At 33.7% G+C, this 13915-nt stretch overlaps 1 protein-coding gene across 4 annotated transcripts in view; it reads right to left on the bottom strand.

Moving 5' to 3' along the window:
• The window catches only part of LOC122630872 (acetylcholinesterase-like), a 70231-nt gene that overhangs the window by 26524 nt on the left and 29792 nt on the right, over positions 1–13915 (bottom strand). For 3 of the 4 annotated variants that reach the window (XM_043815876.1, XM_043815877.1, XM_043815878.1), the window contains exons 3-4: positions 396–728; positions 63–293 (exon numbers count right to left, since the gene is read on the bottom strand). In XM_043815876.1, coding sequence (XP_043671811.1) covers positions 63–293; positions 396–717 — 553 coding nt within the window. In that variant the 5' untranslated portion in view covers positions 718–728. Of the gene's footprint in view, positions 1–62; positions 294–395; positions 729–3982; positions 4101–13915 lie in introns of those variants that run through there. The other variant, XM_043815879.1, reaches the window with a different exon arrangement.

Genomic DNA, 13915 nt, shown 5'->3' with positions numbered 1-13915 from the left:
TCTTCTTATTATTATTATATTATTATTATCGTAAAGAAAGTATATGTTAGTAAGATACTCACCACCAAATATCCATACCATGACAGCGGCGTTAGTAGGCCTTGGACGCGGTGCTACCACGTTAATGTAGAGACAGTCTTCGCTCAACGGTGTGTTTGGATTCCACATGGTGGCACCTGAAAAATCCCCAAACACCGTATCGAGAATTTGGACGCAACTGTTCGGTAAAGTTGTCGTATTGAGAACACCGTTCCAACGTTCGGCCGGTCTTGGATGTCGAAATCTTAGTGGTCCTGTGTGATAATTGTTCAAATAATTATCGCAAATAAAAATTTTCCATTCAAATAATTTATGTACATCAGAAATAAAAAAAAAAAAACACGTTATCTACCTACCCAAAGGTTTCTGAGCATAAGGTATGCCAAACCAAGCATCGACTTCCTTTCCAGTCGTTGCCGTTAATGTCTTTCCTCTGACCTTGCCTTTCCTGGTTTGAACGATCAATGGATCATCGTTAGGATTCGAACTAAGTGCCTCTGCTCTTGGATAATGTTGTTCGTCTTGTCGAAAATTTTTCACTTCCTCGTGAGAAAGTTCAGCGTGATGTCTGCTTCTATGAGATAGCGAACACCAGCAGACGTCGAGTTGGACGAGCATGGCGAGACTTAGCAGCAACAGTGCTTCGACTCTGAGAAATGAACTACGACTCCTTGGCATCGTGTCCTTTTCTAAAAGTGAGGGGCCAAAGAAAAAAAGAAGAAACAATTTTTTTTTAATTCGTCGATTTCAATTTTCTTTTTCTTTTTTGTTTTTTTTTTCTTTTGTGAAACAAGCGAATTACGAACGAATAACATTTATCTAAATGTTAATTAACGAACGATATATTCAAATAATCCTTAGAGCTTAATTCCACCCTATGTAATTATTTAATAGGATTGAAAATAAACGCGTTAACGTAGACTCGGTCGTGCGTGTTATTACTATACTGATCGTTATTTGTTCCATCGATTTACGCGTTTGTTAGTTTCTATTTTTTCTCTCCTTTTTCTTTTTTTTTTCTTTTTTAATCGTTAATCCATTAAAATCGTCATTTCGTTCAAATACCCGTCGTGTAATTTGCGTTGGAAATGAGTCGTAAATATTAGTAGTAAAGCATCGAAATTAATCCGATACATAAAAGTGAATTGTATTTGAGTGGACATCGAAATAGTGATAAAAGGAAGACGTTTAGCAAATGAAATTTTCATCACGCCAGACTGAACGCATTTTCTACGTAAAAGGTTGCAACGTTGCGTTTCGACTCAACGCCTCCAAAATGGAGCCATTTTTAACGTCGAGAGAAACCAACTCTCTTTTTTTTCTTTCTTCCTTTTTCTTTTCCTTGCTTCTTTTTCTTTTTATTTTTCGTTTTTCTTTTTTCTTTTTCTTTAACAACCACGCTCGGTACAAATAAGCGCATTTACATGTTCGGATTTTACACTAGACGACGCTTAACGAGCGTTGGAAAAGCACGAGTGCGCACGAGTTGACCTTAAAAAAGGGTATTCTCTTCGGCCAGATGGAAAATTATTCGTTAGAATATAATATTTGAGTACTCGTCGAGTTATTCGAGATTTTTAACGATCGGTGGTATCGATATTTCTTAAAGGTTACGATTTGAATAAACTTTCGCGATTAGTTTTATTTATTTTATAATGTTTCCTCGATCTTCTTTTTTTTCCTTTTCCTTTTTCTTTTATTTTTATTTTCTCGCCAGGAACATAATTATTACTTTATGCACGAAATTTGTCATGTGAATTAATATAGTATTTATAATATATTAATTGTTATTTTAGTATTAATAATATTAGTATAAAAGTAAGAGAGAGAGAGAGAGAGAGAGAAAGAGAGAGTAATAATATAATATAATTATATGTATTTAGTATATATAATTATATACACTGTATTTTTATATATTAACTAGTATTAATATTATAGTCTAAAACTAGAAATTTCGTATCATATAAATTTAACGAAGATATGAAAGAAAATTCGTCAGTGATTCTCGACAGTGTATATAGATGAAAAAATTCCATGTATTAAAATAAAAATTAAAATTGGAATTAGAACAACCCTGGAAACAGTCGATATATTTAAAGCGATCAATGTTGAAAAATATCCATTAATGTGCTACGAATAATTTATATAATACCAATTAATATCTTAAATATTGATGAAGATCTAACGATCACGCATCTACTTCAAATCAGCTGATTACTGAGAGAACAAAGTCACGTTTACGTCATACGAACTGATAACCACTGGTTAGCAAAATCACGCGTAGGTACATGACAGCAGCCGTCAAAGTGTTAAGGAACGAGCAAACACTCGACGTCTCTTTCAGGAAGTAGAAAGCGACGCTTTGTAAACGAACGAATTGGTCGGAAACGATTGTCACTTTCTTCGAGCAAACGGCAGGGATACGAGAGCAACAGAGAGAGAGAGAGAGAGAGAGAGAGAGAGAGAGAGAGAGAGAGAGAGAGAGAGAGAGAGAGAGAGAGAGAGAGAGAGAGAGAGAGAGAGAGAGAGAGAGAACGATCGATTATCACAGAGTTTGACAAATTGAGAACGGTCCCGGCTTTTGTTCAGGCCCACTGAACTTCTGTGCTTTCGTTTTTTCGTTCGAACTGATTGAAAACTGAAGATAAACTGCAGAAAAAGAAAAGAAAAAAAGAAAAAAACACGAAACTTATTTACAAAGCTTGCACGTAACTATCACTATGTATGTGTGTATTGTTTTCTATATTATCTCCACTCGCGCGATAGATGAGTACTAGAAAATGAAATTAGTTAAATAAATTATTTGCGTACTAATCAGAAAGATATGAATGAACGGAATGAATTAAATAATAAAAGAATAGATAAGTCGACTGATTGTTAAAGTGTTTGTTATTCGAATTTTTATGAAGGGAATTAATTGTTATTCTTAAAAAAAAAATTAGGTAAACAAATTGTTTGCTTACTAATCAGAATTGTGAATCAATTGACTAAGAAAGGAATCAATAAATTGGTTAATTGTCAAAATGATTGTTATTCGAACTTTTATGAAGTGAATTGTTATTTAAACAAAAAAAAATAAAAAGAAAAAATTAGTTAAACAAATTACTTGCTTTTCAATCAGAATTGTGAATGAATTAACTAGCAAAAATAGAAGGAACATATCAGCTGATTATCAAAGCCATCATTATTCAAATTTTTCGAATAGAATTAATTCACTATTACTTAAAATAATAATGAATTACTCTCTCTAATTTTTGAGTTTTTCTCTACATCATTTAAAATATTCTTTGTGAATAATTTCGTGAATTTCGAGGACAAACGACTGGAACGACTGATTGAGTTTTATCCGACGTGTCGGTAGGACACGACATTTCATAGACGCATACACATACGCACGAAGATTCACGTTGATTAGGCACTTCCTTCTACATGTATCGTCGTGCATGTGTGGGAGTATATTGTATAATGTACGGAAATATTGTGCGTAGCATTCGACGTACTTACATACTTATCGATCATAATTATTAATATTTTTCAAACGAACTTACGTCATTCTCGGTGTTGATCAGAAAAATGTTTCATCGATCTCAGAAAAAGCAAAAATGTTTTTATTTTTTTTATCGATCATAGTATGAAAAAATCACGTTTGTTAACATTATTACGAATTTATTATAAACAAATAATATTCATTAACAAAACAATTAATTAGTTGAATGAACTAAGATAAACGGAATAAAACACGAAAAAAGAAGAAACTAAAATATACTTGAACATATTTACTGGGAAATATACTCTTTTCTTTTCTTTTTTTTTCTGAAGAAAAGATATTTTTTTTGTTGTTTTCGTTCTCCTTCAAAGGAAAGAAAGAAAAAAGAAACAAACAACGTAGAAAAAAAGAGAAGAAAAAAGAAGAGACGAACGTTTGACGATCGAAGGTACTCACTCTCAGTGAGCACTTAGAAAGCTACGCTCTCTATCTCGTTTTCAGTCTTCCAGTTTAATCCAACAAGTGTCACTCGAGTTATCCGCGTATCCACGATTTCCTTTCGTTCGCGGTAGACCTCGTCAACAAAATCTTTCAGAGTGCACTTAAGAGAGACATGGAGAGAGAGAAAAGGAGAGAAAGAGAGAGAGAAAGAGAGAAAGAAAGAGATGTATCACGCAGTGTAACTGTGATACCAACCAACCGTATTTGCTCTGAAACATATGAAATTAACGAAACAAGGACATGGAAATCGGTGAACCGATTGTTAATTTACTTCCAACATTTCTAACGAGCAAAGAAGATACGAGTCTACTGTGAAACTAACTATCAAGCTAATCTGTCTAACTCGAGAAATGCATGTGAGAAAGAAAGAGAGAAATAGAGAAAGAGAATCTCGTGAAAATTAGTTGTTCCTTCTGTCAGAGTGACGGTATCAAGTAAGTCGATGTACGAGATGATCTCGATAAGCAATGAATTTCCTCTAAAACGTGATTAGAATTTATCAGATGAATTAAGATTAATCTAATTGATTTCTTCTTTCTTTATTTTTTTTTTTATTTTTTAATGTTATTAATTTATTTTAATTTATTATTATTTATTATGAGGATTAAATTGCTAAATTTTTCTTTTATCGTAATTTTTCATATACGTAAAATCGTACTTTTTTTTTGCCAATTAGTACGAAAATTACATCAATAGATGCTCAATTTTTGAAAAAAAGAAAAAAAAGGAAAGAACGAAAAGGATAGACAATAAAGGTTTTGATTTAAATTTGAATACAGTACTTTCTCTCAGGAAACATTAAATCAAAAAAAAAAAAGAAAAAAAGAAAAAGAAATGAGAAAATCTAAAAGATATAATGAAATATTTGGATGGTTCAGATTTGCACTGGGTGCGCAAATGACTTATTTAGGAGTCAAAGAAGACTTCAAAACGTTAAATAAGCAGATAAATAGAGTAATAGTGACAGATAACAATGATTTAGAATATTCAGTATTCTTTCTTTTCAATATATTTTTCTTTCGTTTTATAGTACTCTTATCACTTCTTTTTTTTCTTTTAACATACTTTTTAATACTTTTTAAAGAGTTCCTTTTATTTAATAATAAAATATAAAGGAAAATTGTAACGTAATTTTCTTTATTTATTGATTTATAGAAAAAAAAGAATTCCCTCGTATTTCTATCGAGAAAAAATATTTTTGTTCTTTTCTGTAGCAGTACCAAAGGACTGTATGCGAAACTTTCTCTTACCTATCAAAATTATTATATTACTACAATAATAAAGAAATTTATAAATTAATAATATTCTTTTTACGTTGGGTATCATAAAACGACAAATAATTATAGATTAATATTCTTTTTCCCCGAATTCCAAGTTCACAATTGAAATGTTCGAATTTTTTTTTTTAATTTTCATTAAAACCTGTCAGTATTTATACCGATAAAATTGAAAGATCGATACACGTGGATATTTTCACGAGCGCGGAATTTTTTTAACGGGGAGGGCTGGTTGGAAGAGAAAAAAAGGAAAAAAGAAAAAAGAAAAGAAAAAAAATTGCCGGAAAATCTAGGTGGATTTATTTCGATGAGGAAATTCCATTAGCGGTCTGCTCTTTGACGAGGATGATTAGAATAGAAGAGTAAAGAGAGAGAAAGAAAGAAAGAGAGGGAGAGAGAGAGAGAGAGAGAGAGAGAGAGAGAGAGAGAGAAGGTTAAAGAGGAAGCGAAAGAGGAAGCTTCTATAATATTTTTCTTTCCTATTTTTTTCTTTTTTTTTTCTTCTCTCTTTTTTCTTCGCTTCCTTCGGGATAACTAGAGACGGAAACGGGAGTAACTGGCAGCGATCTGAAGAGAGTAAGAGAGAGGAAGAGAGAGGGACAGAGAGAGAGAGAGAGAGAGAGGAAGGTTCATCCCTCACAAACCTGATCGATAGAGCCATCTCGTTTATTTATTCTCTTTAGGAAGACCCTTGTCGACACTTAGAAGGTCCAGGAAAAATCATGTTACCGTATCTTAGTTAAAATTTTATTTTTTTCTTAGTCTTCTCTCTCTCTCTCTCTCTCTCTCCGTCTCTTTCCTTTTTCTTATATATTTTATTTAATACTTAAAAGAGAAATGTTCTCCTTACGACTAAAATCGTTTATCATTCTTTTTAAAGTAGAAATTTTCGTCTCGTTTTACGTTTTAATATGACAACGAACGAATCGTTCGCTTCTTCCTATCCATCATATTGACTAGAGAGTTTAGTTTAGTTAGAGTCGGTACGCGTATACATGGTAAAAGTTTAGGATACGAGTAACGAACATTCTACACTCAGATGGTAAAAGAGAAAGAGTGAATGAGAGAGAGAGAAAGAAAGAGAGAGAGAGAGAGAGAGAGAGAGAGTGTGTGTGTGTGTGTGTGTGCGAGCACGAAAAGTTTGGTTGGAAAGTTTGAAATGCCGATTCAGAGTTTAAAAGGAGAAGGAATATAGAAGAGGGAGTATAAAGGGATGGAGAGAGGGAGAAAGAGGTTTTATCTGGAAAATTAATGGGACACCGTTCCCTTGCCAAAAAGTTCAACCGTTGCCAGGCAATAAGCTTCGAGGATGATCATCGAACATTTTTTTCTTTTTTTTTTTCTTCTTTTTTCCATCTTTTCTCTTTTTCTTCTCCCTTTTTTTCTTTTTTTCGATGTCTTTAAAAAGCCATTGTTTAGATATCGTTTGGCATGGATTCTTCTCATTTTTAATCTTCTAAGTAGTCATCATCGTCGACTTCGTCGTTATTCGAGAAAAGAAAAAAATAGGAAAAATGTTTTAAAGAACCAGAGAAGAAAAAAGGAAATAAAGAAAAGTGAATGACAAGTAAATTAATGTTCGAGGCTTAAATGAGTGATGATTGAAAGAAAAAAAATGCGAGGAAAAAAGGAAAAGAAAAGAAAAAAGAAATGCAAACGACCAGTAAGAATAGCGTGCGAAATCGGTTAGTGGCGAGCTTTGCAATAGCATAAGCTGCGTTCGAAGATAATGTAACAAACGCAAAGGTAAACGTTGATGGAAATGCGATCGAGCCACGCGAGTTTTCCAAACATAACAAAGTAGATATGTGAGATACTACGTACAAAGTGTGTATTTATATATACGTATATGTGTATATGCAACGTACACACACATACACACACACATATATCTAGCAAAGTACTTATTTGCAACGCGATATTGACTCGTTTCTCGTTTAGCATGAGAGAAATTATAGTTCGAACGTCGAGAGTGTGGTGATATATTGTACATACGTGGAAACACGACGGAGACAAGAAATCGTCGAGTAATTACGTCGTCGTCGTCATCGTCGTCATCGTCGTCGTCGCGCAACTCGATCGATGAATCGATCGAAATAATAAAGATGGAAGGATTTCAAACAAGTTATTCCAAATTTATCGTTAAATAAAATGAATTAAACGAAAAAAATAATAAAAAGAAAAATAATAAAATAATATATGTCATAAATATAACTCATCGAAATAATTTTTCTTTTTTTTTTCCTTTTTCTTAAGCGTACCATAAAACAAAATAAAAATCTTTATATATGTTTTAATTAATTAATTAGAACAATTCTGTAATGTTATATACATTTTAAAATGATTTTCAAAATATAGAAACATGAACGAGAGAAAATTGAAAATGATAATATAGTAATATGAAGAAGAGAAATAGAATAGCAGAGAGAAAGAAAAAGAGAGAGAGTGAGAGACAGAGAGAACTATAAAGCACGTCTCTCTTATGTAGCAGGGCGATTAAGCATATGCGTAGTTACAGATTTGAGCGCATCGGCCTTTACTCGAACGTTGTTTACACTAGGGGAGGAGGAGTTTAACAGCTGATTCCGCTTGCCTATGTAACCGGAGCGACCCGGACATAATTACGTACACTTCAGACACGCATCGTACGCAGACATATGCACATACGTACCCACATATATACATATACATATACATATACATGTATACATACACATATATACATACATAAACACATACGTATGTATACATATGTATACATATATATACACATACATATTTGTAAGTACGGTTGCACTGCGGCAGTAACGTACAATGCGGGCGTCAGCGAATAGAGAGAGAGAGAGAGAGAGAGAGAGATAGAAAGAGAGAGAGAGAGGGAGAGAGAGAAAGGGGGTACACTCGTAAATCCTCGAGTATGCATTGCTCAGGGACGTATTATTACGTTGCTGAGCCTGGCGAGTTTACGTGCGCTAAGGAGCCCTCGTTGGAGATGTATACAAAGTAGAAGTGGGTCGAAGCTGGATGTTTTATGACGAAGTCCTCTCTATCTCTAATTCTGTCTCTCTCTCTCTCTCTCTCTCTCTCTCTCTCGCTCGCTCGTTCCCTCACTCACTCACTTTCTTTCTGTGCAAGCTGACTCGGCTAAATGTATACTTGTCTAGTATAATATCTACGTAGATACCCCGGCCAGAAATTTGCTCGAATATGTCACACTTAATTGCTTGATTTATCGTTCCACACACTTCCCACCCCTTCCTTTCAGTTATTCTCCTCCTCCTCCTCCTCCTCCTCCTCTTCCTCCTCCTCCTCCTCCTCTTCCTCCAACTCCTCCTCTTCCTTCTCCTCCTCCTCCTTCTCCACCTCTTCTCGTATCACCGGTGGTGGTCGCCTTTCCTAAGTTCGAGGTCACGTATTCCGCTCGACGCGACTGACAGTGTTACGAGTACGATGGGGAAGGGATTGGGAGGACAGGTAGGGGCTGAAAGGGGGTGAGGAAAGAATTATTATCGCTCTCAGAGGAGGCCTATAGTATCCGCTCGTTTCGACCCTTCTTCGATCGATTCCCATCTTCTTTTTCTTCTTCTTTTTTTTTCTTCTTTTTCATTTCTCTTTCTTTTTTTATATTTTCGTTAATAAGCTTTCTCTAGTTCTTTTTCTTTTATTACATATCATACCTATCCTAAGATAAAGTAACAGTCGAGAAGATTTATTTGTTTACAATAAAATTTGCATCAATATTAATTATTTCAATCTGAGAATCTTTCTAATATATAAAAAAAAAATATATGAAATATTTTTCGCGATTAAAACAATCTTCGTCGAAATGATTTGTGTCGTAAGAAAGAAAGAAAGTAAGTAAGTAAATAACAAACGATAAATAAGAAATTCAAAGATTTCTAATACGAAATAAATAAATATGTAACTATAATCAAATAAGTACAAAGAAGAAACTTCGATCGATTCGACTATCCCGACTATTCTCCATAAACATTCCAATATGTTCTCTCGCTATTCCGATTAACGTTCCCCGCTAATTGCAAGTAAGAGAGATAGATAGATAGATTGATAAATAGATAGATAGATAGATAGATAGATAGATAGATAGATAGATAGATAGATAGATAGATAGATAGATAGATAGATGGTGATGAGAGTGAGCTATAGCAATTATAGTTGTGCGATTACCCGAAAAGACCTTTGATTTCCCTTCTTCGATTCAACTCCTCTTCCTCTTCTTCCTCCACCTCCATCATCTCCTCTACCTTTTACTCCTCCTCTTACTCTCCCTTTGTCTTTGCTTAACCGGATATCTCTACAAATGATCTCTATCTCCCTATATCTTTCTCTATCTCTCTCTCTGTCTCTCTCTCTTTCTTTTTCTACTTGTTCACTACCAATGTTAATTCGATTCCATTGGAGGGTGCAAATTCACTGGCTTGCGTAGACAAGGATCAATTCCTGCTAACAAAGATGTCTCTGAAGGGTAAATTTAATTGAAAGGCCGACGAACGAACGATTTCTCAAGTTGAGTATTTCTCTCTCTCTCTCTCGATGTTTGAAAAAGAAAGAGGGAGAGAGAGAGAGAGAGAGAGAGAGAGAGAGAGAGAGAGAGAAGGAAAAAGAGAGAGTTTCGGAAATTTCCATAAAGCTCGAGTCCTTCGACTTTAAATATGACGATAAAAGGGTCCAAGGTCTCGGTTATCATCCCTATCCCTCTCCCGCTCTCTCTACCCTTTCTTAATTTTCACCCCGTTTCATCTTCTCACGATACCATTGGGAATAACCTTTCGTTCCACCGATACTTCGTTGATTTATAGTCGGATACTTTCTACTTCGTTGAAAATACGAACGTTTTCGTACGTGTTAAATTCTCTCTCTCTCTCTCTCTCTCTCTCTCTCTCTCTCTCTCTCTCTCTGTTCCTTTCTTTCGTTTTCTCTTTCCTTGTCGTATAAGTCTTTTTCTTTATTCAAGAATTTTATACTTTTCAAAACTTTAGTTTTCACCAAGTGAATCTCTATCTTATGGTAGCTGTTAGTACGTACATATAAAGTGTCTTGAGAAGGGGATGATATTCTTGAAGAAGAACAAGATTCGGATATTAAAGTTCCTTTGAGTTTGTGAAAATAAATGAAAGAGAGAATATGACATTATCATTATTATTATTATTATTAATATTAATATTAATATTAATATTAATATTAATACTTTATTATTATTATTATTATCTTATTCTTATTGTTGTTGTTCTTGTTATTATGAAAAATTCTTTAAAATAAATAGACCATTTAAACTTCTATTATCAATAACTATCTCTCTCCCTCGCCCTCGCTCTTTATCTCTCTCTCCCTCTCTTTTTTCCTTAAATAACGACGAGAAATCGAATTATTTGGTTCGTATAATTAACATATTCGCGTATTATCGATAAGTTACTTCAATAAGATAGTTTTATATCTATATAAAGGTGTACGTCTATATGTTTGTGATCATTGATGTTCTGATCGGATCCTAGCTGAAGATTGTGTATGTTGGATGTTGAATGGAAAAGGAAAGAGATAGAGAAAGATAGATACATAGATAGATAGATAGATAGATAGATAGATAGATAGAGAGATAAATAAAGAGAGAGAGAAAGAGAAAGAAAAGGACGAAAAAGGAGAAAACGAAGGAAGGCCATTTTTCCGTTGAAATCCTATAAGAGAAGCGAATCCACTTTTCCACCGTTCTTCTACGTCTAAGTTACCGGTTCACGGATCATCGCTCGTCTCTATAATACAACGGGAGTGGAAAATTGGCTGGAAATTTCAACCTACAATACGATATATATATATGTATGTGTGTGTGTATATATATATATATATGGATCGAGCGAGTTCATATATATATATATATCATGTCTATGTACATAATACGTACACGTTATGATATGTACATAAAAAGAAAGATGTTTAAAAGGAACTAATGATTGAACTAATGTTGAAAGAAGGACGATAATAAGATGAACAAAGAAAATGAGTAATTAACCATAATACCTGTGATCGTCATGTAGAGAGAAAGAGAAAGATATATATGTATATATGTGTATGTATGTATATATGTATACGCTCAATGGATAAGTAATTAATAAATTTCTCGAGTAATAATCCTTTATGTGATAGGATTAAAAATGAGGGAACCTTGAGCTACGGTACATCCTGAAATGTTACCTTTTTTCATTTCCTCTTATTTTTCGTCTTCTTCTTTCTCTTCTTAAGTACTCGCTTGAGAGAAATTAAACGAAGTAACAAGAAAGAAAAAGAGAGAAAGAGAGAGAGAGAGAGAAAGAAAGAGAGAGAAAGAAAGATGGAGAAAAGATCTGTTATTCTTTCTTCCTCTCTCTCTCTCTCTCTCTCTCTCTCTCTCCCTCTCTCTCTCTCTCCCTCTGTTTCTCTCTTGTAATCATATTTCTCGGGACTAATTTCAAACGTTCTTCAGAAAGAACGAGAATCCCGTTCAGGCCATTTTCGTGCCATTAAAAAAGCCCGTTATCCTCGTTCTCGAGGGTCCATCTAGTTGGATGTGTATTTCTCTCTTTTCTTTTCTTCTCTCTCTCTCTCTCTCTCTCTCCTTTCGATTTTCTACTACCGACTATATCGTCCTATCAATCTCTTTCCATTTCGTTTCCCAACACTCCCTTCACCTACCTATCCCATCACCTATCCAACGCTTTTTCTCTTTTTCTATCCGAATTTCTCATTCCATCCTTCCATCCTTCCTTCCTTCCTTCCTTGCTTCCTTCGTTCCTTCATTCCTTTTCATGAAGAGTAAGTGCTGCATTCTCTTTCGAGCTAGATTGAAAAGGAATACTCGTCGAAAACGTTTGGAATAATGAAAAGGAGGACGAAGTCGTGTCTCTCTCGCGTCGAAGACTTCAAATACGAGCTTGAAAGATTCCAAGTTTCTTAGAGGAACGTAACGTTCTAAAGAATCCTGAGTTTCTAGGACTCGAAGAAGCACCAGTAGATATACTATTACGACTGTGTGTATATGTATGTACGTATGTATATATGTATATATGTATTTATATATGTCAGTTATTCATCTACCATCAAGAGACTACTTTTATATGATTTTCATTCCCGAATGGACGAACGAACACGTAGAAGCACGGACGCATATAGAAACGAAACTTTTGTTGTTAGACATCGTGTATTAATTAATTAACTTTGAATAATGAAAAGGAAAAAAAAGAAAATTCAGAAATTAATTAATTGTAGTCTCGAAATAATCTTTTTTTGGATAAAATTTTGCATTAAAATGTGACATTTTTTTTTTTATATATATGTCATGTAAAAAAACTTTTTCATTGAGCATAGTTATTTATTTCTTTCATATGTTTGTTTGTTTGTGTGTTTATTTCCCTTTTTCTTGAATTAAATAAGATAATGCGAAATGTAAAAAAAGATATTAAGATTGTCACTAACAATCCAATATGTTTCATAATTTTGGACAACTCGATTTACATAAAAATTGATATTTGGCAATTACATATTTTATGATATATCCTAAGTTCTATCATGTAATAAGAAAAAAGGAAGGAGTTTAAGAAGGATAGGATACGTCCTTCGAACAATCATAATCCACAAATTGAATTGAGCTACTGATGATGCTTTTAATGAGATCGTATATCTCCATTCTTCTCTCTCTCTCTCTCTCTCTCTCTCTCTCTCTCTCTCTCTCTCTCTCTCTCTTTATCTCTTCTCATTCTTATCAAATCTCTCTCTCTTAATTCTTATTAAGTCTCATTCTCCCTCTTCATTTTTATCAAATCTTTTTTCTTCGTTCTTATAAACTCTCTTTCTCTTCATTCTTAAAAATATTTTTTCTTTTTTTCTCTCTCTCTTCGTCCTTATTAAATTTTTTCTTCTTTCCCTCTACATTCTTATTAAGTTTTTTCTCTTTCTCTCTCTTCGTTTTTATTAACTCTCTCTTTTTCTCTCTCTTCGTTTTTATTAACTCTCTCTCTTTCTCTTTTCATTTTTATCAATTCTCTCTTTCTCTCCTTGTTTTTATTAATTCTCTTTCTTTGTCTCATTCTCTCTCTCTCTCTCCTTGTTTTTATCAATTCTCTTTCTCTATCTCTCTTTCTCCTCGCTTTTATCTCTTCATAACTCTCTCTCTCTCCTTCTCTCTCTCCTTCTCTTTTTCTTTTTTAGTAACTCTAATGTCTTCTCATCGTTGGACATTGACCTGTACTCCTTCCTTGTTATACACGAATATATTGTCATTCCAAACTCCGTTTACAGCAAAAATATAGCGAGTTCATAAGTACGCTCCTAATCCTGGAATTTCTAATAAGTGTACGCGTTCCACTTTTGGAATTCATTTCGAGAACGCCCATTCGCTTAAACGCGTCTAATGAATTTGGATCATCCGGCTTGTGTTATGTGCATTACCATTTCTCTCTCTCTCTCTCTCTCTTTCTCTCTCACTTTTACACACGCACGCGCACAAACTTTTCTTATTTCGAGTTATTTTCTGTCGATAATAATAAATAATCAATAATTACAAATTAATAAATAATAATTATTTATATATGTAATCTTAAAAGAAAAAAATATAGTTCTTAAA

This window comes from Vespula pensylvanica, chromosome 8, assembly GCF_014466175.1.
Source record: "Vespula pensylvanica isolate Volc-1 chromosome 8, ASM1446617v1, whole genome shotgun sequence".
NCBI classification, from domain to species: Eukaryota; Metazoa; Arthropoda; class Insecta; order Hymenoptera; family Vespidae; genus Vespula; species Vespula pensylvanica.
Note: the sequence above shows the minus strand (reverse complement) of the source record. Positions and strands in the feature narration are given on the sequence as shown.